The 24,904-nt window shown below is 62.2% G+C and overlaps 2 protein-coding genes across 2 annotated transcripts; both read left to right on the top strand.

The window, feature by feature from the left end:
- The first annotated feature begins 3,363 nt into the window (after positions 1-3,363).
- Positions 3,364-23,339, top strand: LMNB2 (lamin B2). Its single transcript, XM_058537609.1, has 12 exons — positions 3,364-3,640; positions 10,112-10,248; positions 13,632-13,788; positions 14,046-14,171; positions 16,677-16,847; positions 16,941-17,066; positions 17,334-17,554; positions 17,963-18,248; positions 18,329-18,436; positions 19,009-19,128; positions 19,360-19,473; positions 20,158-23,339. The coding sequence occupies exons 1-12, from the start codon at positions 3,368-3,370 to the stop codon at positions 20,197-20,199; spliced, it is 1,881 nt and encodes a 626-aa protein (XP_058393592.1). The 5' UTR covers positions 3,364-3,367; the 3' UTR covers positions 20,200-23,339.
- A 514-nt stretch (positions 23,340-23,853) lies between these two features.
- Positions 23,854-24,868, top strand: TIMM13 (translocase of inner mitochondrial membrane 13). The gene is made up of 3 exons (XM_058537657.1): positions 23,854-24,019; positions 24,108-24,176; positions 24,411-24,868. Exons 1-3 carry the CDS (start codon positions 23,900-23,902, stop codon positions 24,507-24,509), a joined length of 288 nt encoding a protein of 95 aa, XP_058393640.1. The 5' UTR covers positions 23,854-23,899; the 3' UTR covers positions 24,510-24,868.
- Positions 24,869-24,904: the final 36 nt, after the last annotated feature.

The following is a 24,904-nucleotide window of genomic DNA, read 5'->3' as shown; positions in this document are numbered from 1 at the left end:
CACACTTGCTGTTTTCTAACATTCTATACAATTTACTTATTTGTTGTGTGTATTTGTTTCCTCTGTCTCCTTACTTCACTGTCAGCTCCCCAAGGGCAGGGATCTTTGTCTTGGTCACTGAGGCAGCCCCAGTGCCTGGCACAGGGGATGCTGGATCGATAGTTGTTGATTTCATTGGTCCTGTTCCACGCAGGTAACAATCGGCTGCATCCCCAGCCTCAGCCCTCTGCTGGCCTCCCACATTTCAGTTGGGATAAAGGGTTCCAAGCCCCAGGTTCCCAAATTCTGATCCTAGATTCCAGGTTTAGCCTCTAGGCTCTGGAATCTGGGTTCCAGAATCTGCCCCCCACCCCTGAATCTGGGGCCGCCAGATCCAGGCTCTGGAATCCAGGGTCCCCAACATCGAGGCTCTGGAACATGCACCCCACATCCAGGCTCAGGAATCGGGGTCCCCCCAGATCCAGCCTCTGGACTCTGTCCTCCCACCCCAGATCCAGGCGCCAGAATCAGGCCCCTCCCAGATCCAGGCTCCGGAATCCAGGGCCCCCCAATCCAGGCTCCGAATCCGGAATCCCCAGATCCAGGCTCCGGAATTCAAGATCCAGGCTGGAGATCCGGGCCGGGAGCCAGCGGCAGCCGTTGGGCTGATATTTTGAAAAATCTGGCGCCAAACTTCGGCGCGGAGTAGGGGCGACGGCGCGCGGGGAGGGGCAGGGATGGGGCGCAGGGCCCGGCGGGGCTGCGCCGTCCCGGGATCGGGGATCTCTCGCCCACCGCCCGCACCCCCTGCCGGCAAAGCAGACAGTAATTGCTATTAGCTTTCTAGCGCTCTGGGGTCAGAGGGTCCCAGGCTCGAAACCCCCCTCCGCCACGCCCCTGCTGGGGGGCCCGGGACAGGTCCCCTAATAGCTCCGTGCCTCAGTTTCCCGTCCTGGAACTGGGCTCGGAGCCCCCCGCCGCGGGTCGTGCCCGGGGAGCCCGCGGAGTGGACAGGCCAGCTCTGCGGGTGCCCAGACCTCGGGTTCCGGAGGAGGGGGGTGCATGGCCGCAGCTGTCGCCGCCCCGCCCGCCCTGCGCCAAAATTTGAAAATCGCCAACGCCTCCCAAGCTGCGCGCGGGGAGGTGGGGGGAGCCCGGGCCCCACGCACGGGAAGCGCGGGGCTTTCTGGGACTTGGAGTCCCGCCCCCGGGGGTCCTGCAGGGGAGAGGTGCTCTGGACACCCCGAGCCCCTCCCAGCGCTGAGAGATGGGGGGGGTGAGGAGGGGCCAGGCTCCACTTTACAGAGGCGAAGACTGAGGTCCAGGCCCGCGCAGCACAGACGGGAACGGCATCCTGGCGGGGGGAACAGCGCAGGCAAAGACCTGGAGGCGGGTGGGATGTCCCAGTGCGCAGAGGGGCAGCGCCCCGGGCGACGCGAGGGGCCCTGCAGGCCTGGAGTGGCAGACCAGTGGGGATCAGGTCGCCTGTGGCCCTTAGCGGAAGCTTCAGTGGGGAGGGGGTTGCAGCTCAGTCTGGCAGTGTAGGGTAGGCATGGTGACCCCATGCCACTCCCCAACCTCAATCATTTTTCTCCCCCCGGTACGTGCCTCCTGTATCACCATTTATTCGTATTTTGCTTTAAACGCCCTCACGTTTTACCAACTCTCTTTTATATTTGAGATTCCTACTATTGCGAGAGAAAGACAACAGCATGGGGTCTGCAAACACAGGGGAGCTTTTGAGAGACCATATGGTCACAGTGTAGCCAGGGACTCTGAGGCGGGTCCCGGCTTCTGGTAAGAGGGGAATATTGTGAGTGAGTGACAAGTGTGCAGGAAGGGAGCCCTTGGTCTCGGTGTCCTCGGAAGGGATTGGGTTCTCAGTGTGCGGTTTGCTGGGGTCCCTGAGGGAAGCTGTTTGAGCCCAGTTCCTTGAGGTAGGATGTGAGGGGAGGAGGCGCTCTCTAAGCAGACAGACACCTGGCAGATTCCAGAGCGACAGGAAGGAAGTGGTTGTCCACTGGGGGCAATTTTACCCCCTAGGTGACATGTGGCAAAATCTGGAGACATTTATTTATTATTTTTTTTGTGAGGAAGAACAGCTCTGAGCTAACATCCATGCTAATCCTCCTCTTTTTGCTGAGGAAGACCGGCTCTGAGCTAACATCTATTGCCAATCCTCCTCCTCTTCTCTTTTTCCCCAAAGCCCCAGTAGATAGTAGTATGTCATAGTTGCACATCCTTCTAGTTGCTGTATGTGGGACACGGCCTCAGCATGGCCGGAGAAGCGGTGCGTCAGTGCGCACCCGGGATCCGAACCGGTGCCGCCAGTAGCAGAGCGCGCACACTTAACCCCTAAGCCACTGGCAGGCCCGAGACATTTTTGATTGTCCCGACTGGAGGGCGTGGTGGTGCTACTGGCATCGAGTGCTGGGGCAAGCCCAGGGATGCTGCCCAACGTCCTACGATGAACAGGGCGCCCCAGCCCCAGAGAAGAATGGGGCCCAGATGTGTCAGATTGGAGACACTCGCCTCTATAGATTTGCCTCTTCTGGATATTTTCTATAAGTGGAATCATACACTGTGTGGCCTTTTGTCTGGCTTCTTTCACTGAACATGTTTGTTTTTTGATTGACGTGTAATTGACATATGACATTGTATCAGTTTCAGGTATACAACCTGAGGATTTGATATTTGTATATATTGAGAAGTGATCACCACCATAACTCTGGTTAATATCCGTCACTGTACCTAGTTACAATTTTTTTCCTCGTGATGAGAATTTTTAAGATCTACTCTCTTAGCAACTTTCAAACATGGATACAGTATTATTAACTATAATCACCATACCCTACATGACATTCCCAGGACTTATTATTTTATAACTGGAAGTTTGTACCTTTTGACCCCCTGCACCCATTTCTCCCCCCCTCCATCCGCCCTCTGGCAACCATCAATCTGTCTCTGTATCTGTGAGCTAGGGATATTTGTTGTTGTTGTTCGCTTTTCAAGATTCCACATATAAGTGACATCAATGAGCATGTTTTTGAGGTTCCCGCGCCACTTTTAATTTAACGAGACTCCCAAGAGGTAGGTAGGTTATACAAGTGGGGAAACTGAGGCACGGGAAAGCAACCCAGCGTCACACAGCGGCCGAACTGCGAGTTTGGATCCGGGCGGCTCGGCTCTGGACCGGCGCCCTCCGCTCGCGGTTCAAGGAAGAGCTCAGGATCGAGCGGGAAACTGAGCGCGAGTTTCCCTCGCGCCCCCGCCGGAAACTACAGCTCCCGGCGTGCCCCGCGCGGCGCCAGCCGGACTACGAGTCCCAGGCTGCCTCGCGGCGGCGGCGGCGGGCGGCGGGCGCCATCTTGCCGGCGGCGCGGATTGAATGAGCCCGCCGAGCCGCGGCCGCCGACCCGAGCCGCGCGGGCCCCGAGCCGCCGCCGCCGCCGCTGCCATGGCCACGCCGCTGTCCGGCCGCGCGGGCGGGCCCGCCACGCCGCTGTCGCCCACGCGCCTGTCGCGGCTGCAGGAGAAGGAGGAGCTGCGCGAGCTCAACGACCGCCTGGCGCACTACATCGACCGCGTCCGCGCGCTCGAGCTCGAGAACGACCGGCTGCTGCTCAAGATCTCCGAGAAGGAGGAGGTGACCACGCGCGAGGTGGGCGCGGGCCCCGGGCGGGGGTCCCGGGGGGCCCGGGCGAGGGGCGGAGACGGGCGCCGGCCCCGCCCCCCGGGGGGTCTCGGGGGGCCCCTGAGGATGGGGTGCGCGCTGCGGCGGGCCCCGGGGGGGTCGGGGACCCCCCTCCGGTGCGAGAGGTGCACGCCCGGGCGGGTCCTGCCCCCCGAAGGGTCCATCTAAGGGGTCCCCAAGGAGTTTCGAGTGGCCCAGGCTAGGGGTGCGCACTGCAGCGGGCCCCCCGCCTCTGAGGGGTTCCCAGGGGGTCTCGGGGGCCCCGGGACTAGGGGTGCACGCTGGGGCGGGGCCTGGCCTCTGAGGGGGTTCCCCGGGAATCCCCAGCGGTTTTGGGGACCCCCTGTGCGAGGGGTGGAACCGGGGCGGGCCCTGCCCACCGAGGGAGTTCCCGGGGGTTTCGGGGGCCCTCTGAGCGAGGAGTGAACACTGGGGCGGGTCTCCGGCCTCTGAGGAGTCCCCAAGAGGTTTCAGGGGGCCCCGGGCGAGGGGTGCACACTGGGGGGGGCCCCGGCCTCTGAGGAGTCCCCATGGGGTTTCAGGGAACCCCCCGTGCGAGAGGTGGAGGCTAGGGCGGGCCCTGCCCACCAAGGAGTTCCCAGGGCAGTTCGGGGTGCCTCTGAGCGACGAGTGCAGTTTGGGGCGGACCTGTTTTCTGAGGGGCCCCCAGGATATCTCGGGGTCCTCTTTACGACAAGTGGAGATGGGGCAGGCCCCGCGCACTGAGGGGTCCGAGGAGATCTCGGAATCCCCTGACTGAGGGGGTGTAATCCAGGGGAGGCCCCGCCCCTAAGGGAGTGTGGGGAGTGTCCGGGGATGCGATCGGGTGTTCAGGTGGCCTGGGAGAAAATTTGGGGGAGGTTCTCTGGTCTCCGAGGAGACCGGGAGGCTGAGGCCCTCTGAGGGTGCCCTGAGGAGGGGTGGAAGGTCTTACGGGGTTCCGTGGGGGGAGTCACGTGGTCTCGGTTCTTTGTGGAACTTTGCAGGGCCCGGTGATGAATCCTGGGGAGTTCAGGGACTAGGGTGGGGGTTGGGCCGGATGGGGTGGGTGGGGTCCGAGGGGAGGGATCTGATGCTTTGGGGGTCCCGCGGGAAATTTGGGAGGCCCTCCGGCCCACGTTGGTTGATGGGCAGGAGCCTGGTAGGCCCCGCCCCCGAGGGGATGTGAAGGGAGGGGGAGACGTGAGGTCCTGGGGGGTCCAACGGGAAGTTTGGGGTCCTGGTGGGCCCCAGGGTTTCGCTGCAGACGGAGGGAGAAGGGGCTGGACAAGCCACGCCCCCCAAAGGAATGTGAGGGTCGGGAGTCTGGGGGACCTGGGTGGGGTCTGGCCGAGGTTGGGGACCATGGCCGCCAAACTCACCCACCTCGGGTTCTTTTCTCCCTCCGCGGGCCCCGCCCACCCCGTGGTGGGCCTTCAGAATAAGGGGGTGGTTACCCCTGGGAGCTCCCGTGGGAGAGCTGGGCCGTCCGGCTTCCCCCTACAGTTTCCCCAGCCACCAACTGCCCGAGCAGCTGGGGGGTCATTTCTGGGAGCCACTTAACCTCTGCGTGACCTTGCGCAAGTCCCTTAACCTCTGTGGGTGTCAGGGCCTCTTCTGTAAAGTGGAAGTAATAGTAATCCCCACCTTTCGGGCTTATTTGTGGCCCCGATGTCTTAGTGTTTGTTTTGTAAAGTGAAGGACAGGCGCCCAGAGAAGCGCTCGTGGGTTCTGTTGACCCTGTTTAATAGTCACTGGGACACTTGGCTCAGAAAGTGGGGCTTGGGTGTCTGGGGAGGACCCCGTGGTTGGTGGTGCTGCTCTAAGTTGCTTGAATTGGATTCTAACATGGGGTCCAAGCCCTGCTTTTAATCTGTGTGTCCTTGGGCTAGTCACTCTGTCTCCTGGAGCCTCAGTTTTGTCGTCTGTACAATGGGGCTAGAATTTGTCGGGCCCAGAGCTTGGCCACCTGTCTCAGCGTGCGCCACTCCTCGGGCTGCAAGGCCCAGTTCCTGCCTGCCAGGCTGGTCAGGGCACCGCTGGTTTCTAGCTGTCCCACTGACCTTCGAGGGTGCTGAGCCTGGTGGGCCCGGCGGGAGCGGGGTGCCGGCCCCCACTGCACGGGCGCTGTACCCAGAGCGAACGCAGGGGTGCCTAGGGAACTTGATCAGCCCCTGTCTGTCTGAGCAGCGGCTCTCTTTCTTGCTCAGCTGCTAAGGCTCGTTGGAATGCGAGACTAACACGTGGGGCAAGGGAGCCTGCTCCCCTGTGACCGAGGGCTTGTACACGGGCCGAGGTGTCACCCAGGAGGACAGGTGTGCTCCAGCCTGGGCTAGGGAGTTCCAGCCAGGTCGCTTCTTCTCCAGGAACCCCGGGCTGCTTGGGGGGGTGAGGCAGCTTAGGGGTGAGGCTGCTTGGGGGGGAGGCTGCTTGGGGGGGAGGCTGTTTGGGGGGCGAGGCTGCTTGGGGTGGGAGGCGATAGTGCCCCTGGAGCTGGTCAGTGGAGGGAGCTGTAACCTGCTGGGGGAGGGACAGGAGCAGTGGGCCTGGGGCGGTCACGGGGCCCTGTGGAGGCAGGGACCTGGAAATGGCCCTGGGCTGCAGCGGGCCCAGGCTTGACAGGCGGGCAGGGCCGAGTTCAGGCTGGCCAGAAGTGGGCGGTGAGTGGGCCGGATGCAAGGTGGCTTCACCAGGAGGGACAGGGATGTGTCAGGCCGAGGGCTGTGCACTCTGCCTGTACCGCCGCTTGTCGTCTGGATGGAGTCTGCCCCAGGGGACCCTGGGCCACGTCTGGGGACATCTGTGGTTGTCACACGGGGGGTGCTCCTGGCATCGAGTGGGTGGGGCCAGGGGTGCTGCTCCACCCCCTCAGCGCCCAGGACGGCCCCACAGAAATGACCCGGCCCTGAGTGCCCTTAGTATCAAGGTTGAGAAGCCACTTCAGGAACCCTTTGAAGTGTATCCATAAGCGTACCTTGCTCTTGTGATAAGCCCCACACAGCTCAGGTGCGTCTGGTAGAACTCCAGTTTGCTCCCGCCCCGCAGCTCGGCCCGTCTTGTCCTTTCATCCCACCCACACTCCCTCGCTCCTTCACACTTGCTCGGACACAGTCCCGGCTGCAGCAGCGTGTAGATTCCAGGCCTTTCCCAGGGGACGTTAGCTGCTCCCTCTTGGCTGGGTGGGCAGTCCTGGGATGCTGGTGTTGCTGGAGGGTTTCTGTGTGAGAAGGATCGTGGGTGCTGGGGGCGGGAGGGGGGTTCTCCCCAGCCCGTGTTAAGTTCTTCCAGGCTTCGGTTTCTTTTCTATTACTGCCAGGTGTCCTGTTGCTTCGGGGAGGGGTGGTGGGTGTCCCCACATAGAGCAGGGGGGAGGGGCTGGGCTGTGTCATGGGAGCTCGGGAGGGGGGCGTAGCACTCGGGGGGGCCTGAGCCGGGCCCATGAGAGCCCTTGGGGAGCTGTGGTTCTCAGCGGGGCCGATTTTGTCCCCAGGGAGGCAGGCAACCGGAAAAGGCTACCTCGGGTTATCTGTGTGTCCCCCGTCCCCTGCCCCCGCCAGGCCAACAGGTGCTAACATATTAGTGGGGATTCCTCATTCCTTGTGCTCGGCACTTGCCTGACACCACGCAAGACAAACAAAGGTGGAAACTGTGCCTCTCCAGTGCGGCCGTCACCGGCGCGGGGACCGCAGGCCTGCGGGAGGCCACCTGTTCTCAGTCTGAGAGAGGCTCTGTGAGCGCGGCTGTCTGCTCGTCCTCCTGCACAAGCATTTTCTAAATTGCCCCAGTGCCAGACCCCGGTCAGCAGATGTTTTCTGGGAAGGCCGGAGTCAGTATTGTCCTCGCGGTGGGTGGGCCGGTCTCTGTCCTGACTGTCAGCCGGCCCCGCAGTGGAGGGCTGCCCCGACAGCTTCTGGAGAGTGAGCGGGCCGCGTGCCCATAAGATTTGATTCATACATGCCGACACGTGAGCTTCACAGAATTGCCTGGGTCACAAAATTTCTTGTTCTTTTTTTCCCTTAGCCATTTAAAAGCGTAAAAACCACTCTGCACTTGCAGGCTGGACAAAGCAGGTGGCGGGCTGGGGTTTTGGCTTGTGGGCCTGAGTTTGCAGACCTGGCTGTAGGTAATTGACTTATTGAGACAGACAGATGTTCACACACACAGACACAGACACACACACACTGCCCTGGGGCACAGACTCTAAGGGGGCGCCAAAATCCTAGTCGCGGAGATGAACTCTTGATATGATAGATTTTTAATTACTCAACTTTATTTTTTAGGCCCGCTTTAGATTCACAGACAAACTGCAGGAAAGCACGGAGTTCCCGATGCCCCAGCCCGGTTCCCCTGTTAACATCTGACCTCGGTGTTCCCACACTTGACTCGCCAACATTGACACACTGTTGTCTGCTGCTTCCCATGGTCAGGCTTGGGTGGTGGGATGAATAATATTTTAATGGAATATTTAAAAGATTTGAAATTAATGCAGAAAAATGCACAGTGTGCGAAATATCAAAAACTGAAATAGAGTCTCAGAATGCCAGCCTTTCCTTTTGCCCTGGGCTCCGACATGGCTGGGTACTGGTCTCTGTTGGTCCATCCATGACCCTCCTGCCTAGTGGAGGAGGGTGGGGGAGAAAGGGCCCCACAGGCATGCAGTTTGTGGGCACAGTAGACCTTGTCTGTGACCCTCCCTCCAGGTGCCAGACCCTCCCTTCGGCTTAGGAGAGTTCTGGAAGGTGAGGTGGCGGGAGAGAGGGCAGAGACACGTGTGAGCCCAGGTGCCCAGCTGTCTTTGGAGAGTGGAGCTGTCGCTTTTCGTGGACCGAGGTTTATTCCAGAAGTCAGCTCCTGGAGGGTGGAAATGCAGGGAGGGCCCTTGCTGTGTGTGTGTTTTGGGAGGGGAGAGGCCAGGGCACAGAGAGGAGAAGCTTGCTCCCCCCACCGTGTGTCCCCATCTCAGCATGGCCCCTAGCAGGTCAGGAGAGGGCAGTTTACTGTTTGATGCCTCGGTTTCCCTACCTGAAATGGGGCTAGGAGCCCATATCCTGCCCCACCTGTGGGATGAGATGACTGGGAACTGCTGGGCTGAGGTGGGGTATCCAGGCTCAGGCTGGTGTGTGTGTAGGGGGGGGTGGGAGTCCCAGACTGGCTGTTCAATCCCACCTCTTCCAGATTTGCCCAGGACATTCTGGCTTGAACTGAAAAGTCCCATGTCTGGGAAGCCCCCTGATGGGTCCTGGGCAAACCGGGATGGTGGCTACCCTACCACGTAGCAGGTCTGTCAGGGGCCTTTCCTGTGAGGGGGGGAGTGACATCTCAGCATTTGAGCCGAGCCCCGAGCACAGACACTCGAGGGTCTCCTGCAGCTTCATGGGAAACGGTGCGACTTTCACAGCCGGCTGCCCGGGTAGTGGTTCTCCTGGCCACCCTGTCTGCCTTCTTTGTCAGCACGAGAAGGAGGTGTAGCACCTTTGTTAGGATGGAATTCCCATCTTATACAGTTCACCCAGTTAGACTATACGGTTCAATAGTTTTAACATATTTAGAGGTGTGCCATCACCAGTAATTCCAGAACATTCCATCACTCCAAAAGAAGCCCCATCTCCATCAGCAGTCACCCCCACCCCCTCCCTAGCCCCCGACAACCAGGAACCCACTTTCTGTCTGCGGATCTGCCTGGTCTGGACATTTCACATCAGTGGAATCACACACCGTGTGTCCTTCTGTGTCTGGTTCTCTCACTGAGCGTCGTGTGTTCTGGGTCCGTCCACGGTGTGGCTGTGGCAGGGCTTCACTCCTCTTCATGGCTGTGTCATATTCCATGTATGGGTGGACACGCTGTGTGGATCCCTTTGGGGGTTGGTGGACCCTGGGGTTGTTTCCACTTTCCGGCTGTGACGAATGCTGCTGCTGGGAGCAGGCGTGTATGGGTTTTGTGTGGATGTATGTTCTCCTTTCTCCTGGGTCGACACCTAGGAGGGGAACCGCTGGGTCATAGGGAAACTCTGTTGAACCACCTGAGGAACCGCCAGACCGTCTTCCACAGCGGCTGCCCCATCTGCATCCCCACCCGCCGTGCGTGGAGGGTCCATGTCTCTGCATCCTCACTGCCTGTTACCTCCTGTGTTTTTGGCTCGGGCGGTCCTGGCGGGGTGAGCTGGTGTCTCTGTCCTGCTTTGGTTCCATATGTGTAAACACCTGTGTGTGGCCCTGTGCCCCTCGACGTGGGGGGACAAGAAGACTGATGGGAAGTATCAGTAGTGTGCCCAGGCGCTGGTGTGGCCCGGGCAGGGGACAAGTGACATGGGCAGGCTGGGGTCGCCCGGGGTTGGGGGGCTGAGCCGGTCGGGGAAGCCTGGGGGCTCGTAGGAGCTTGTGTCGCGCGGCAGGCAGCTCAGGATCGCCCGCTGTTGGGGGGCAGGGGCCTTCCCCTCACTGGGCCTCACTGTCCCCCAGGTGAGCGGCATCAAGACGCTGTACGAGTCGGAGCTGGCGGACGCCCGCAGAGTGCTGGACGAGACGGCCCGGGAGCGGGCGCAGCTGCAGATCGAGATAGGGAAGCTGCACGCCGAGCTGGAGGAGGCCAGCAAAAGGTAGGGCGTGTGGCCTGTGGGATTCTGGGTGTGCAGCCCTCCGGGGGTGTGTGCGGGGCGGGTGGGTGCTGGGGCAGGGCTTGTCACCCTGTGTGTGGCGGGGCCGCTCTGAGAAACACCCAGGGACCCTCGGGGGCTCAGGTCTGAGCAGGGGACCCCCACTCGGGCAGCTCTTCCGGGAGCCTCAGGGGTGGGGGCCGACCTCTGGCCTGGTCCTCTCCCTACCCTGTCCGTCACTGTGTCCCCCTACTGTGGCCCGAGGAGGAGTTTAAACCCCAGCAGCCCTCCCGGGACTGAGTCTCCTGGTAGCTCAGGGGGCTGGGCCTGCCTACCCTGTCCCAGAGAGAAGGGACGGCCCCAGGCCACAGAGCCAGGCCTCCCCAAGGACCCTGCCTCCCTCCTCTGCCCTGCAGCACTGGCGTGCAGGCTGCCCCCCGTGTGGCGAGGCGGCCCTCATCCCTCTACGCCTCCTCTCGGGGGCCCACCCTAGTGCACTTTCGGGCTGGGGGCTTTTCTCTGCTTATTTGCGAAGTACGTTCTCCCGCCTGCTTCTGAGGGAAAGCACACAGAAGATTTGGAGGACATGCTGGTGGTGTTATAGCAGAAGTAATAATTTAAATACCTCAAGTATTTAAAGTAACAGAGGGTCTGAGAGTAACACCAGGGTCACACGTGATCCCCGTTAGTCCTCACAGCGACCCCAGCAGGGCCGACTGTCGTCACCTCCATTTACAGAGGGGGAAGCTGAGGCACGGGGTTGGGGACTCGTCCAGAGTCCCTGAGCTCAGCTGCGACCAGGACTGAGGCTTGGACGCTGGTTCCTGAGTCCCGACTCGTAGTCCCAGCGGCTGACAGAGACACCTTCACGTTGGCGGGAGTTTTTCTATCTTTTTTTTGAGTAGTTTTGGGTTTACAGGAAAATGAGTGGAGAGTACAGTTTCCAAAACCCCCTTCCAGTTTCTCCTGCTGTGAACATCTTGCATTAACGAGTGTGCTACGTTGTGACAATTGAGGAGCCAGCACTGACACATTAGCATTCACTGAGGTCCCCCGTTGACACTGGGGTCACTCTTGCCGTTGTGCCTTCCGTGGGTCGGGACAAATACGTAATGACACGTATCCAGTGTCACAGTGTCATACAGAGTAGTGTCACGGCCCTAAAAGTCCCCTGTGCTCCACCTGTTGGCCCCCCCGGCCCCCTGGAAACCGCAGATCCCGTGTTGTCTCCCTAGCCTTGCCTTTTCCAGAATGTCCTAGAGCTGGACTCACAGTGTGTCGCCCCCTCAGCCTGGCGTCTTCCAGTGGGTGAGGTGCGTTTACGCTTCCTCCGTGGAACAGATCCGCTGGAGCAGAGCAGGGATCCCAGACGTAGACCCGCACGCCTAGTCGCCTGCTCGTTGACGGAGGAGCAGAGGAGGACGGCCTGTGCCTCCTGACGGCGGCCAGCTGGCCCGTCTGTCCCGTCCTCGCCAGGCCCCCGGGTACTGGAGGGTGGGACTGCCCGCGTCTGGGGCGGCGGCTTGCGTGTCTTTAAGGCCCCTGCTGAAGGAAGGCGTCCTGTCGTCCCAGCCCGGGCCCCGTTGCCCAGTCCCCCCTCAGCCGTCACCACAGCAGGTGCTCCTGGTCGGCCCCGCCTGCTGGGGGACGAGCCCCCACGGCCCACAGCGAGTGCTTCTCTGTCCTGACAAGCGTATTGCCACGTCCCTGCGCTGACAGAAGGTGGTGGCCGGGGGGGGGGGCCTGACCCACAGGCCCGATTCCCCACCTGACCCTCCCGGGATTATGTCTCGCAGGGAGGCGTCTGCTTTAGCACCTTGAAGCTCTTAGGGAACGGGTGCTTAAGCCAGTGAGAGCCACTGGTGCTCTGCTTTCTGGACCATTCCGTGTGCTTCTGCAGAACCCTAAACTTGGAGAGTGGTTTAGAAACGGTCCACATCTCCAGATGCCTGCGCTCCTGTCACCCTGGCCTCGTCGCTGGTCTCGATCCTGCTGGGCTCGCCTCGCCCCGGGCCTCTGTGCCTCTCTTTCCTCCACCTGAACGCTCTTCTCCTGGGAAGAGCGGCCCGCCTCGTTCCCAGGCTCCCCGCCCTCAGGTCTCTGTTTCAAGGGCCCCCTGCCCCGCAGGGCCTACGTGACTTAAAAGTGTGGGTCCCTCCAGGCACACGCACGTTCCTCGTCCCCCGTCCCTGCCTCGTCCGTCCTTAGAGTCACATCTGACAGGCAGCGTATTTCACTGTCGCCTCCACCCACGAGGCGGGGTTGTCCCCAGATGTGTCTCTGCCGGGAGGATGGCCTTCTCCACGAAGCTGGCACTCAGAACGCTTTGTCAAACGGATGACTCCAGCTTCTCCAAAGCCCTGAACTCCCCTTCAGGGACGCGGGGTTTGCAGCCCCCCTGTGAGCTGAAGGACCGGCCCTGTGTGTGGCTGAGGCTCGGGGACGTGGGCTGCGGGGACCCCGGGCCCTCGTGGAGGCTGTCCGGACAAGCCTGGATAAGCTCTGGGTCCCCAGGGCTGCTGTTGACACGCGCGGCCATGCAGCTGCAGTCACTGGTGTTTACGCCACTCCACTAACGCAAGCCGATGTGGCATCCCCAGTGGCTCTCACCTGGGGTGATTCTGCCCCCTGGGGACACCGGGCCATGTCTGGGGACAGTTCTGGTTGTCAGGATTGGGGGTGCTCCTGGCATCGAGTGGGTGGGGCCAGAGATACTGCTCAACCCCCCACAGCAGCCAGGACAGCCCCATAGAGAGTGACCTGGCCCCAGTGTCCACAGCGCCCAGTGGAGGAACCCTGGGCGTCCCCACCGTTGCTGAGGATGGCCAGTCAGTTCCTTGGAGGCGGGTGGGTAAGCATTCAACCCCAGGAAGATTGAGAGTTACCCTTAGAAACATCCAAGAGCCCCAAGTCCACGCTGTTAGCAGCTGTGTGGTAAAGAATCTATTTGCCGTCTTAAGTATTTAACGTTGGAGATAATTGTCTACTAGGATACGAGATAAGCCCGCTTAACATAGCTCACGTTTGCAAACGGGATCAGCTTTTCAACAAGGTTGTGATTTGTAAGTTTAATAAATTATACGTTAATTTTTTTAAAAAGTCAGAGTTCTCCCTCCTACAGTGATCCCTCCTGTGTCCAAAAATCTCAGCAAAGGCCATGAAAACCCACGCCTTGGGGCTGTTTGTGTGCGCTTGTATTTGCCGGTGGGTGGGGTCCCAAGGGTGCAGAGTGAAGCCTGTCTTGTGCCGACAGGCAACAGGCGAGGCTCTGTCACCCGAGGGCGGAGGCTCAGAGGCTGAGGGGCCTTGTCCCGGGGCTGCCTGAGGGCTCCCTGTCCCGCACCCCTGCGGTCCCCGCCTAGCTACCTTCCGCTCTTGACTTGCAGCTCCAAGAAGAGGGAGGGCGAGCTTGTGGTGGCCCAGGCCCGCGTGAAAGACCTGGAGTCCCTGTTCCAGCGGAGTGAGGCAGAGCTGGGCGCTGCCCTCAGCGACAAGCGCAGCCTCGAGGGCGACGTGGCTGAGCTCCGGGCCCAGCTGGCCAAGGTAGGCCCCGGGCAGCCCCGGTCTGCAGATGGGGACCCGGTGCCGCTGGGCCTGGGCCCGTGCTGGGGGCCGGGGGGCCGAGGGACGTCCTGCCAGGGTGAGCAGCCTGGGGCGCGGATGCCAGCGGCCTGCAGGCCCCCCGCCCAGCTGACACCCCACATTGGAGTTTGTGTATTTAGGGGGACCCCCGGGCCCCGAGGAGCCACGTGGGGCAGTAGACAGACTGTCGCCTCAGCTCGGTGTCCGGTGTCACCCAGGCGGAGGACGGTCACGCAGTGGCCAAGAAGCAGCTGGAGAAGGAGACGCTGATGCGCGTGGACCTGGAGAACCGCTGCCAGAGCCTGCAGGAGGAGCTGGACTTCCGGAAGAACGTCTTTGAGGAGGTGGGTCGTGGGGGCCAGCCTTCTGCCTGACGCGGGTGGGCCAGCGTCCCGGGGCTGCCGTGACAGAGTACAGCAAAGTGGGGACTTAACCACCAGAAATCTCCCCTCCAGCTGGGGAGGGCAGGGTCTGGGATCAGGTGTCGCAGGGCCGCCCGCCCTCCCGACGCCCCAGGGGTGGGGCTCCCTGCCTCTCCCAGCTTCTGGGGCTCCGGGCCGCCTGGGCTTGTGGCCGCGTCACTCTGATCTCGGCCTTCCTCGTCACGTGGCCCCTCCTCCCTGTCCCCTCCGTGTGTCTCTTACGAGGACACTTGTCATTGGGTTTGGGCCACCAGGATCAGCTCATCTTGAAACCCTTAATTACATCTGCAAGGTCTCTGTTTCCAGATAAGGTCCCCTTCACAGGTTCTGGGGATTGGGACGTGGACACCTTTTTGGGGGCCACAATTCGGCCTACTCTAGACCCTCCGTCACAGAGAGGGTAGAGCCCACCTGCTCCCCACCCCCGGCCTCCTAATCTCTGGGCCTTGGTTCCTTGGCATGGCCGGGCCTGGCTGGGAGTGACTGAGGGTCCCTGGTGGGAGAGCCGGGGTTCTGTGCCCTGGGGAGGGGGGCTGGCGTGGGAGCCTGGCCCCTCGGGGCCCTCCTGCCTCATCATCACAGACCCCATTGTGCTGTCACGGCCCAGACGGAACCCTGGGGGCCGGCCGGTGCCTGCGGTTACTGCTGGGAAGAGCTGCGGGCGGGAAGGATGCCCATGCAGCTGAGGAGCAGTGTCCAGCTCCAGCCAGGCCCAGCGAGGGCCAGAGCCACCAGGGCAGCCGGGGGCGAGGCTGGGACGGGAGCTGAGAGGGGGCCCGAACCTTCGAGGGAACCCATGGGGGACCCCGAAACTGAACCTTTGAGGGGACCCGAACCTGTGGGGGACCCTGAAACTGCACCTGTGAGGGAACCCATGAGGGGACCCTTGAAGGCCCCCCTGAGGGAAGGCCTGAAGAGAACCGTGAGGAGGGGGGCTGGGAGGGCACCCTGGAAGGCCTCCTGGAGGGGGTCCCTGGGGTGGGCCGTGAGGAGCTCTTGGAGTGGAGCCGTGCGAGCAGCCCTGGGGGGCACTGTGCAGGTGGGTGTGCTGGTCGGGGGCTCTCGAGGTCCATTGGCTTTTGGTGAACAGCACTGGCTTCCTTGAGAGACATTCCTGTTGTTCCTACAAACCAATGACAGTGACGAGTGACCACGTCCGGGCTGGGCAGGTTTCGTAGAATAGAGTGGAACTTCCCTCCCCCTGGAGCTGGTCTGCCCTTGCCTGCCCTGGACCCCTCCGTGCGTCTGGGCAGCTTCGCTGGTGACATGTGTGGCCTGGGCGCCACTCTCCCATCCCTCTGCTGTCCTGAGTGCTGGTGTCTGTATCTCGGACCTCAGGCACCAGAGGAGGGCTCCACCAGGAATTCTTTTTTTTCAAACAACAGCCTTATTGAGATATTCCCCTACCATAACACTTTCAAAGTGTATGGCTTAGAGTAGTTTTTAGTACATTCACGGAATTTGCAGCCATCACCTCTAGTTCCAGAACATTCCATCACCCCAAAAAGAAACCCTGTACCCATTTAGCATTCTGCTTTTTTTCTTTTTTTGTGTGTGTGTGAGGAAGATCAGCCCTGAGCTAACATCTGCCAATCCTCCTCCTTTTTTTCCCGTTTTCTCCCCAAAGCCCCAGTAGATAGTTGTATGTCATAGCTGCACATCCTTCTAGTTGCTGCATGTGGGACGCGGCCTCAGCATGGCCGGAGAAGTGGTGCATTGGTGCGCGCCTGGGATCCAAACCCGGGCCGCCAGCAGCGGAGCGCGCACTCTTAACCGCTAACCCATGGGGCCGGCCCCTGGTTTTTTATCGTTCTCAATTTTTTTGAGATAAAGTTGACCATTTTAAAGCATACAATTAATTTAATGGCCTTTAGTTCATTCACAGTGTTGTGTAGCCATTGCCTCTGTGTAATTCCAGAATACTCAGTCAACCCAAAAGAAATCCCATCCCTATCAGTAGTCACCCCCATCCCCCTCCCCAGCCCCTGGCAACCACGCACCCACTTTCTGTCTGTGGATGCGCCTGTTCTGGACACTTCACGTCCGTGGAATCACACACTGTGTGTCCTTCTGTGTCTGGTTCTCTCACTGAGCATCGTGTGTTCAGGGTCCATCTACAATGTGGCTGTGTCAGGGCCTCTTCATGGCTGCGTCGTGTTCCAGTGTGTGGATGGACACGTTGTGTTTATACCTCCACTACTGAGGGATGGACACTTGGGCTGTGTCCCCTCTTTGGTGACTGGATTGTCCCCTGTGAAATGTGTGGCAGGGGATAGTCTGAACAGGTCACCAGGGCGATTCCCCAGAGGTTCATTGTTTGCACAGTTCTGAGCCTTGTGCTTGGGGTGAGGACACTGGTGACCGGGACGGGTCGGTGCAGGGCTGGGGCGGTCCGCCTCGGCCAGCGGCTCGTGTGTCTGTCCCCAGGAGGTGCGGGAGACGCGGCGGCGGCACGAGCGGCGCCTGGTGGAGGTGGACAGCAGCCGGCAGCAGGAGTACGACTTCAAGATGGCACAGGCGCTGGAGGAGTTGCGCGCCCAGCACGACGAGCAAGTGCGGCTCTACAAGCTGGAGCTGGAGCAGACCTACCAGGCCAAGGTGCCGCGGGCGGCCGGGCGCAGGGCGGGCCCCCCCTGGAGCCTCCCGGCGCCTCCCGGCGCCGGTCCCTCACTGTCTGCCCTGTCCCCTCAGCTGGACAACGCCAAGCTGCTCTCTGACCAGAACGACAAGGCTGCCAGCGCCGCCCGGGAGGAGCTGAAGGAGGCCCTCATGCGGGTCGAGTCCCTCAGCTACCAGCTCTCCGGCCTCCAGAAGCAGGTGACTCTGAGCCTCGGCCCCTCCGCCCCTGCACCCCGGGGCCGGCGGGAGATGCAGCCTCGAGGGTCAGGCGCCCGCTGCCCTCCTGTGCCCGGAGTGGGGCTGTCAGGCTGACCGGCCGCTGGACCCTGGCTCCCCCAGGGGCCAGGGGACCCTGGCCCGGTCTCTGTCCTGGCCCGCCCGGAGGAAGACGCCCGCAGTCGGGAGGGTGCTTCTGCCCACGACCCCCAGAGGCCACCCTGACCTGGCCGCGTGGCCCCTCCGCAGGCGAGTGCCGCCGAGGACCGGATCCGCGAGCTGGAGGAGACCATGGCTGGGGAGCGGGACAAGTTCCGGAAGATGCTGGACGCCAAGGAGCGCGAGATGACGGAGATGCGGGACGTGATGCAGCAGCAGCTGGCCGAGTACCAGGAGCTGCTGGACGTCAAGCTGGCCCTGGACATGGAGATCAGCGCCTACCGCAAGCTCCTGGAGGGCGAGGAGGAGAGGTGGGCGGGAGCGCCGAGAGAAGGGGAAGAGAGGGGAGGGGGCTGGGCCGGGAGGAGAGGTCAGCTCCTCAGGGTGGAGGTCAGGCAGGATGAGGGGTGGGTCCTGCGGGCAGAGGGTCCCGACGGTTGGTGAGCAGGAGGGGCGGGGCCGAGGGGGCGGGGCCTGGAGGGAAGGGCGGAGTCTGGAGGGGCGGGGGCCGGGAAGGGCGGGGTCGAGAGGGGAGGGGCGGGGTCGAGAGGGGAGGGCCGGAGTCGGGAGGGGGGCGGGGCCGAGGGGGCGGGGCCCGGAGGGAAGGGCGGAGTCGAGAGGGGCGGGGCCGGGAAGGGCGGGGTCGAGAGGGGAGGGGCGGGGCCGGGAAGGGCCTGTCTGTCCCGGTCCCACCGCGTCACCCCGCCCCCCGCCCCCAGGCTGAAGCTGTCCCCCAGCCCGTCGTCGCGGGTCACCATCTCACGGGCTGCGTCGAGCGGCAGCGGCAGCAGCGTGTCCACGGCCGGGCGCTCGGGCCGCAGCAAGCGGAAGCGGCTGGAGGCGGAGGAGGCGCTGGGCTCGGCCTCGAGCGGCATCGGCCCTGGCATCGGCGTCGGCAGCGGCAGCTTCCACCTGGCCCAGCAGGCCTCGGCCTCGGGCAGCGTCAGCATCGAGGAGATCGACCTGGAGGGCAAGTTTGTGAGGCTGAAGAACAGCTCGGACAAGGTGAGGGCCCCCGCCCGCGGGGAGGGCCCGGCCGCGGGGTCCTCCAGAGCCATGTGTCAGGCGCCTGTCCCCTCTGCCAGGACCAGTCTCTGGGGAACTGGAGGATCAAGCGGCAGATCATAGAAGGGGAGGAGATTGCCTACAAGTTCACGCCCAAGTATGTGCTGCGGGCCGGCCAGACGGTCACGGTAGGTGGCTGCGGAAGGGCAGTGGGCTGGCGGGGGCGGGGGGAGAGCACCCGCCACACAGGTGACGGGGGGTGTGAGTGGTGGTTGGGATGGGGTGTGGGGGCCTTGAGAAGCAGGACATGGCTTGGGGGGGGTGGGGGCGGTGGTCCAGCACCCAGCCTCGAGAACAGCCTCTGCTGTCATGGGTCACCTGTGTGCCTGTGTGGGTCCCTGGAGCCCTTCGGAGGGCCTGAGTGATGTACCAGGGTCCCACGGAGGAGGCCGGTGTGGGTCCAGGCTGTCCAGGCTGGCAGGTGTCGGCAAGAGATGTGACAGCATGGGCATGGACCCTGGAGCCAGCAGCCTTCAGATCCTGGCTCAGCCCCATGAGACGAGAGCCCTGGGCCACTGTGACTCTCAGTCTCTCCTTCCATACCCTAGTGACCGTCATTCCTGGACAACACCCAGTAGAGCTGAGAGGATTAAACAAAAACACCTGGGGCATCGAGGGGGGCTGTGGTACGGGACTGGCTGGTGGTATATGCTACTGGGACCAGAGCCTGTGTTCACGGGAGGCCCTCCTGTGTCCCCAGGTCTGGGCAGCTGGTGCGGGGGTGGCCCACAGCCCCCCCTCGACGCTCGTCTGGAAAAGCCAGAGCAGCTGGGGCACAGGCGAGAGCTTGCGGGCTGTGCTGGTCAACGCCGATGGGGAGGTGGGTGCCTGGGGCTCGGGGTGGGGGCACCTCTGTCCCAGATCCCTCCTGGGCTCCCCCTTGTCCAGCCCACGCCACACCACTTGCCGGTGTGGGAGCCCTGGGGTGGAGCCTTGGCTGGCGAGCCAGCAAGTGCAGCCCTGGGCCCGGTCCCAGCCCCAGGATGTGGCTCAGCAACCCGTCCGGGCATCTTGACCGTCATCCCGTGGGCTGGGCCCTTGTCTCTCACAGGAAGTGGCCATGAGAACCGTGAAGCAGTCCTCGGTGGTGCGGGAGGCCGAGAACGGAGAGGAGGGAGACGAGGACGGAGCCGAGTTCGGCGAGGAGGACCTTTTCCATCAGCAGGTAGAGGCCCCGGGGCGGCAGATGTGGACATGCACGGGAACATGCACACACTCCCATGGGCCCTGCTGGCCGCACCCCCAGCACCGTGCCCACCCGGGCTGCCGGAGCTCTGGGCAGGGCTGGCCGTGGCCGGTTCTTGGTCCCCCCAGGCCTCCCTCCCCCTCCCACAGACGGGCCATGGGACAGCTCTCCCTGTCTTCCTGGGTCTTGCCTGTCGTGTGGACCTCAGGGTACTGGCCCGGCGACCCCCGGGAAGGTGTTGAAAGCTGAGTGGCACTGGGCAGCCCCGAGGGTTCTCAGCGAATGCTCTGATACCACAGTCCCCCCAGTGTGAGACACTGGTGACTTAAGTTATGGCTTTCGGGGAAAAGATGGAGAGCCCAGGAACCACATCGGAGGAGATAGAAGTTGTGAGACGTGTGCTGTCTGAAACATAAAAACCCGACATGTTGTGTAGCTCAGAACAGAGGTACGAGAGACATGGAAGGTTCTGGAACAGGGACGGTTGAGGCTGAAGCCGCTGGCCCTGTCATCTTGCCGGCAGCTAAGTTTCCTGAGGTGGCTCAGGCCCTGGGCCTGGTCCAGCCGGTGTCTGGCGGGGACAGGGGACCACCAGCTACCTGCCTAGCCAGGAGGGTGCGCCCCGCCTCCCCGCTCATTAACGGCTGCCGTCCTTCCTTCCAGGGGGACCCGAGGACCACCTCCCGAGGCTGCCGCGTGATGTGAACGAACACGCCTCATCCCACACCTTTCTTTACCCAGAGCCACTGAAAACTATTTTTATACCATTGGCGCTCTTTAGTCCTTGATACATTTCTAGAGAATTTTTAAGCAAACTGCCAGGCCGTCGGGGTGGGTCTCTGTCGATCTTTCCTGTGGGTTGGTTCCTCGGACCCTCCGCTCATCATCACTGTTCAGGAGAGTTTTTCTGGTGCCCCGTTTCACCATTTGGTTGAATTCCAGGCCCAGGAACCACATGGTTAGCAGAGTGGGCTTGGCGGCTGGAGGGTTGGGCTGACCTCTGGGGGCTGCCCACTGCCCCTGCCTCCACCACAGACCCCCCGGGGCTGGGGCGGGGAGGAGCTGCCCCTGGGGCCCTGAGGTGATGGAGAGCGGTGCTGCATAGGAATTCAATAGTAGTGGTTTGTTTTGTTTTTGTGTGAGGAAGATCAGCCCTGAGCTAACATCTGCCAATCATCCTCTTTTTGCTGAGGGAGACTGGCCCTGGGCTGACATCCGTGCCCATCTTCCTCCACTTTATATGGGACGCCGCCACAGCATGGCTTGACAAGCGGTGCTTCGGTGCGCGCCTGGGATCCGAACCGGCGAACCCTGGGCCGCCACAGCGGATCGTGCGCACTTAACCGCCTGCGCCACCCGGCCGGCCCCAGTAGTGGTTTGTTTTATTAAGCTTTTTTAAAACCAAATTCAGAATCCAGGTTCCGACCTGGTGGGGGGCAGGGGCGTACCCCCCTCGAGTTCTGGTGGCTCAACCAACCGGAAACGAGGTATTGGAGCGCTGAGGAATGGTGCGTTTGACCTCGACCCGGCCCTCCGGGGTGGGGGCAGTTCCCGCTGTGGCGGTGGGCAGCAGCGAGGTTTCTGCCCTCTTGGATCGGGGTGCTCTGGGCTGGGCCGCCTCCTGCCGTTTCTGGCTGCCTGACCCTTGCGTTTCTGGAGCTTTCTGTAGGTGAGGTCCTCACCCTGCGGGACCAGCGGGGCAGGAGAGAAGGAAGCCTAGGGGACGGGGACAGTTCCGTTCTAAGACTTGTCGCCAGGTAAATGGTGAGGGGACAAGTTTGATAACCTCAGAAGCAAGCGCCTCGGGGTTCAGAACCATGTCCACGTGTGCCAACCACTTCCCGCCCTCCTGGCAGGAGGAAGGTGACTTCACGGCAAGTCCCTGGGCCCCTCCCTGTTTCCCCACCCTGCCGTGTGCACGGGGCTGAGACTGGCCCCCGTTTCCCACGTAGATCCTCACGCGTTTGTTGACAGCCTAGCTTCTGTCTAACCTTGCTGATGTGCTGGCCCTGGGACACGCCCGTTGCCTCCTGCGGGCCGGCTCCACACCACGCAGCCGCCCTGGCCGCCGGCCACCCCTCCTGCGTTAGCCTCCCGTGTCCACCCTCCTGCTTAGATACACAGAAGTTATTTTTTTAATGGATATTTATTTTTTTACATTGGTCAGTACTCAGATTGCCAGGATCCCGCTCCAGGGGCTCATGCCAGGGTCACCAGGACAGTGCCCCGGGGTGGGCTGGCATCCAGGGGCCTGTCTCAGTGAGCTGAGCCCCCAGAGGGCAGACTCCTTCAGAAAGTGCAGCTCAAGTCTTACAGACGCAACCCTGAGCCATGAGGCGTGCTGCCTGGAAGGCGACGTGTACAGCGCAGCCGCACTGGCCCCTCGTGGGTCACGCTAGCCCTGGGCAGCACACTCGCCCCACCTGTACGTGTCTGGCTTTGCTTGGGAATTCCTAATGGCGAGGAGGGTTGGAGGCCGGGAAAGTGCCAGTGGCTGACAACACAAACACTGCTGCTGCTGCTGTATCTAGAACCTGCTAGAAGCCCCTTGCTTTCAGTCCGGATCTTTCTATGGTCTCCAGGCCATGGGCTGTGTTTTCTCTGTGGAGGGAAATGTGTCACCAAAACAACTCACGGAAAGTGCAGACACCCCCCATTTGTGGTGGCCTGCCCTGGCCATGCACCATCCTGCCCCGTGTGGGACCTCTCCTGGGAGTGCTTCCCAGGCCCCTGAGGCTGCAGGCTGCCTCCCCTTCCCGCCCTGGCTTAGTGGGAGCCCTGGCCTAGGGGGAGCCGTGTGGACAGTGTGTGGACGAGGCGCTGGGAGGGTGGGGCTTGCTGGCCCCCAGACACGCAGGAGTCTGCGCTGGTCTGGGCCACACTCCTCAGTGTATTTTGGGACTCTCTGGGGATCAAAGCTGTGTCCTGGAATTTGGGTCTGATTTGCTGTCTTTCCGGCTTGGTCCAGGGACAGGAAGGAAGGGAGCGGGCCCCACCCTCCCCACAGGCCCAGATGTCCCCCTAGTGCCTAGCAGAGCCCCTAGGCTCACAGATAGGGGCTGTTCTCCCCTTACCGCACCCCAGGTGGGCCTGGCTAAGGTCTTGGGTGGAAATGGGAGGTGGCCTGGGCAGCCACTGGGGTGCCCTTGGCTGTGGGGAGTAGGCTACACTGGACTGCGTGTGTGGCCAGGTGGTGACTGGAGGTTGGTGATTTGGTGGTGGTTGGTAATCAAGTATTTGGAAACATGGAGCAGAAGCCAATGTTAAAATGTCGCTGTGGCCTGGGAAACAGTTTGCACCAGCCCTGAAACATGCTTAGCTTTAAGCCACTTAAAATGATGCGGAAATGATTCTTTTGTCTGCGCCCCTATCATGTGACTCCAGGCAGCACCCTTCCTAGAGGAAAACCGGACTCCGGCTCAGCCCTGGCAAGGTGGGAGGCCTGCCTGTGGGCATGCAGGGATGGGGAGGCCGCCCCGGGCCTACACTAAGGGCTCTTCACCTGGACTTGCTCTCTCAGCTCCTTTGCTAACAACGAGGCCTCCGACTCGGGTGGTTGGCAGCGCACGTAGACCGGGAGTTCTATTTATAGTAGCACAGCCCAGACGAGACTGACATTCCTCAAGGAGGGCAAAGCCACTCGGAAGGTCTTAAGTCCGTGCCCCCAAGGGCATCTCGCTAGCGGAGTCGGGTCAACAGCTGCGCCGTCTGGACTTCATTTCAGAGATTGGTTGGTTTTTACGATGCATGCCAAACGTGTGGTCTTTATTTCTCCGATGATTTGTAATATACATTTTATGACTGGAAACCTTTTGTACAACACTCAATAAACATTTTGGTTTTAAGTTCTGCCTCTGAGTGTACTCTGACGCGGGGCTGCCGGAGCCCCTAATGAGGCGGGGGTCTAAGACCTACCCACCCACTGAGAGAAAAAAATCTCAGTGGCGAGTGTAGACAGACCCCACTCCTTAACTCCCTGGCGGTACCCGCCACCCGTGTTTTCTGCGTTCGTTTTCTACCGGCGCCGCGGACGCCGCGTTGTGCTTTTGGCCGCATGACACGCCGTGACTCTTCCCGGCTCCGCCCCGGGCAGAACGCGCAGTGTAGACGCGCCCTCTGCCCCTTGCGCATGCGCGGCAGGGCGAGCCGGGGGCGGAACCTGAACGCTCCCAGTCCCCGCTCAGCCTCTTCGCCCCTCGGGAAACAGGCTTCCGCCGGTAACAGCCGGCTCCCGCCCGCGCGGCCTTGTGGGAACTGTAGTCCCGGCCGTCTCTCCCCCCCCCCCCCGCCGGTCTCCGTCCTGGCACGGCTGGACTCCATTTCCCGTGGTGCCCCCGGGCGGCCGACTTCCGGCGCGGGTACGGGTCGGCGCACGCGGCCGCGGTCCGGTTGACTTTGCGGAGCCATGGAGGGCGGCTTCGGCTCGGACTTCGCGGGCTCCGGCGGCGGCAAGCTGGACCCGGGGCTCATCATGGAGCAGGTGAAGGTGCAGATCGCCGTGGCCAACGCGCAGGAGCTGCTGCAGGTCCGGGGCCAAGGCCGGGGGCGGTGGCCGGGGGCGGCGGGGGTCCGGTGGGGCGGCGTCGCGGCTGAGGGCTCGCGTGTCCCCACAGAGGATGACTGACAAGTGCTTCCGGAAGTGCATCGGGAAGCCGGGGGGCTCCCTGGACAATTCGGAGCAGGTGAGACCCGTGGGCAGGCGGGCGGGGGCCGTGGGCCGGTACCTTGGACCCTGGACCCGGCGGGGTGGCCTCTGCGCGTGCGCGGACTAGCGGCGTGGCCTCTGCGCGTGCGCGGACTAGCAGGGCGGCTTCTGCGCGTGCGCGGACTCGAGGGGCGGTGCGGAGGGAAGGCTCTGCGCGTGCGCAATCCGCTGCCCCGGGCCCGAGCTGAGCCGCGCTCCTTCCCGCCTGCAGAAGTGCATCGCCATGTGCATGGACCGCTACATGGACGCCTGGAACACCGTGTCCCGCGCCTACAACTCGCGGCTGCAGCGGGAGCGAGCCAACATGTGACCGGGCCGCCCACAGGCGCCCCCTCCCCGTCTGTTTTCATAAATGCCCTTTGCTGGGCGGGGCCAGCGTGTGCGGACTGCCTACCCGTGGTTTATGAGGTTTCCGAGGACGATACCCGTGCTGGGACGCTGGGGACTCTGCCCCCTCCGCCGCCCACCCCCACCTGCCAGCGCGCGCAGCTCGGGTCTCCGGGGGGCCTTGGGACTTCCCAAAGTGCTGGCACCGCTCCTAGTGTGCCCAGGTCAACCTCGTGCCCGCACACAGAATCCGTGTTGGGACCCGGGAGGGCGTGATCAGACCCCACCTGAGCTGTGACCTCCCGGGGCTGACAAATAAATTGCCGAGGGGGGCGGAGAGCACCCTGTGCGTCTTCCCTGCAGGGGTATCTTGGAAGA

The sequence above is a fragment of the Diceros bicornis genome, unplaced genomic scaffold (assembly GCF_020826845.1).
Source record: "Diceros bicornis minor isolate mBicDic1 unplaced genomic scaffold, mDicBic1.mat.cur scaffold_67_ctg1, whole genome shotgun sequence".
In the NCBI taxonomy this organism is placed as follows: Eukaryota; Metazoa; Chordata; class Mammalia; order Perissodactyla; family Rhinocerotidae; genus Diceros; species Diceros bicornis.
This window is presented reverse-complemented; position numbering and strand designations above follow the sequence as displayed.

What these genes read in the sequence shown, in the direction of transcription:
- LMNB2 (XM_058537609.1), top strand. Translation starts at nt 3,368, where the DNA reads ATGAGCCCGCCGAGCCGCGGCCGCCGACCCGAGCCGCGCGGGCCCCGA. An exon ending in GGAAGAACGTCTTTGAGGAG is followed by an intron (nt 14,172 to 16,676) that starts GTGGGTCGTGGG and finishes GTCTGTCCCCAG; the next exon opens with GAGGTGCGGGAGACGCGGCG. An exon ending in TGGTCAACGCCGATGGGGAG is followed by an intron (nt 19,129 to 19,359) that starts GTGGGTGCCTGG and finishes TGTCTCTCACAG; the next exon opens with GAAGTGGCCATGAGAACCGT.
- TIMM13 (XM_058537657.1), top strand. Translation starts at nt 23,900, where the DNA reads ATGGAGGGCGGCTTCGGCTCGGACTTCGCGGGCTCCGGCGGCGGCAAG. An exon ending in ACGCGCAGGAGCTGCTGCAG is followed by an intron (nt 24,020 to 24,107) that starts GTCCGGGGCCAA and finishes GTGTCCCCACAG; the next exon opens with AGGATGACTGACAAGTGCTT. An exon ending in CCCTGGACAATTCGGAGCAG is followed by an intron (nt 24,177 to 24,410) that starts GTGAGACCCGTG and finishes TCCCGCCTGCAG; the next exon opens with AAGTGCATCGCCATGTGCAT.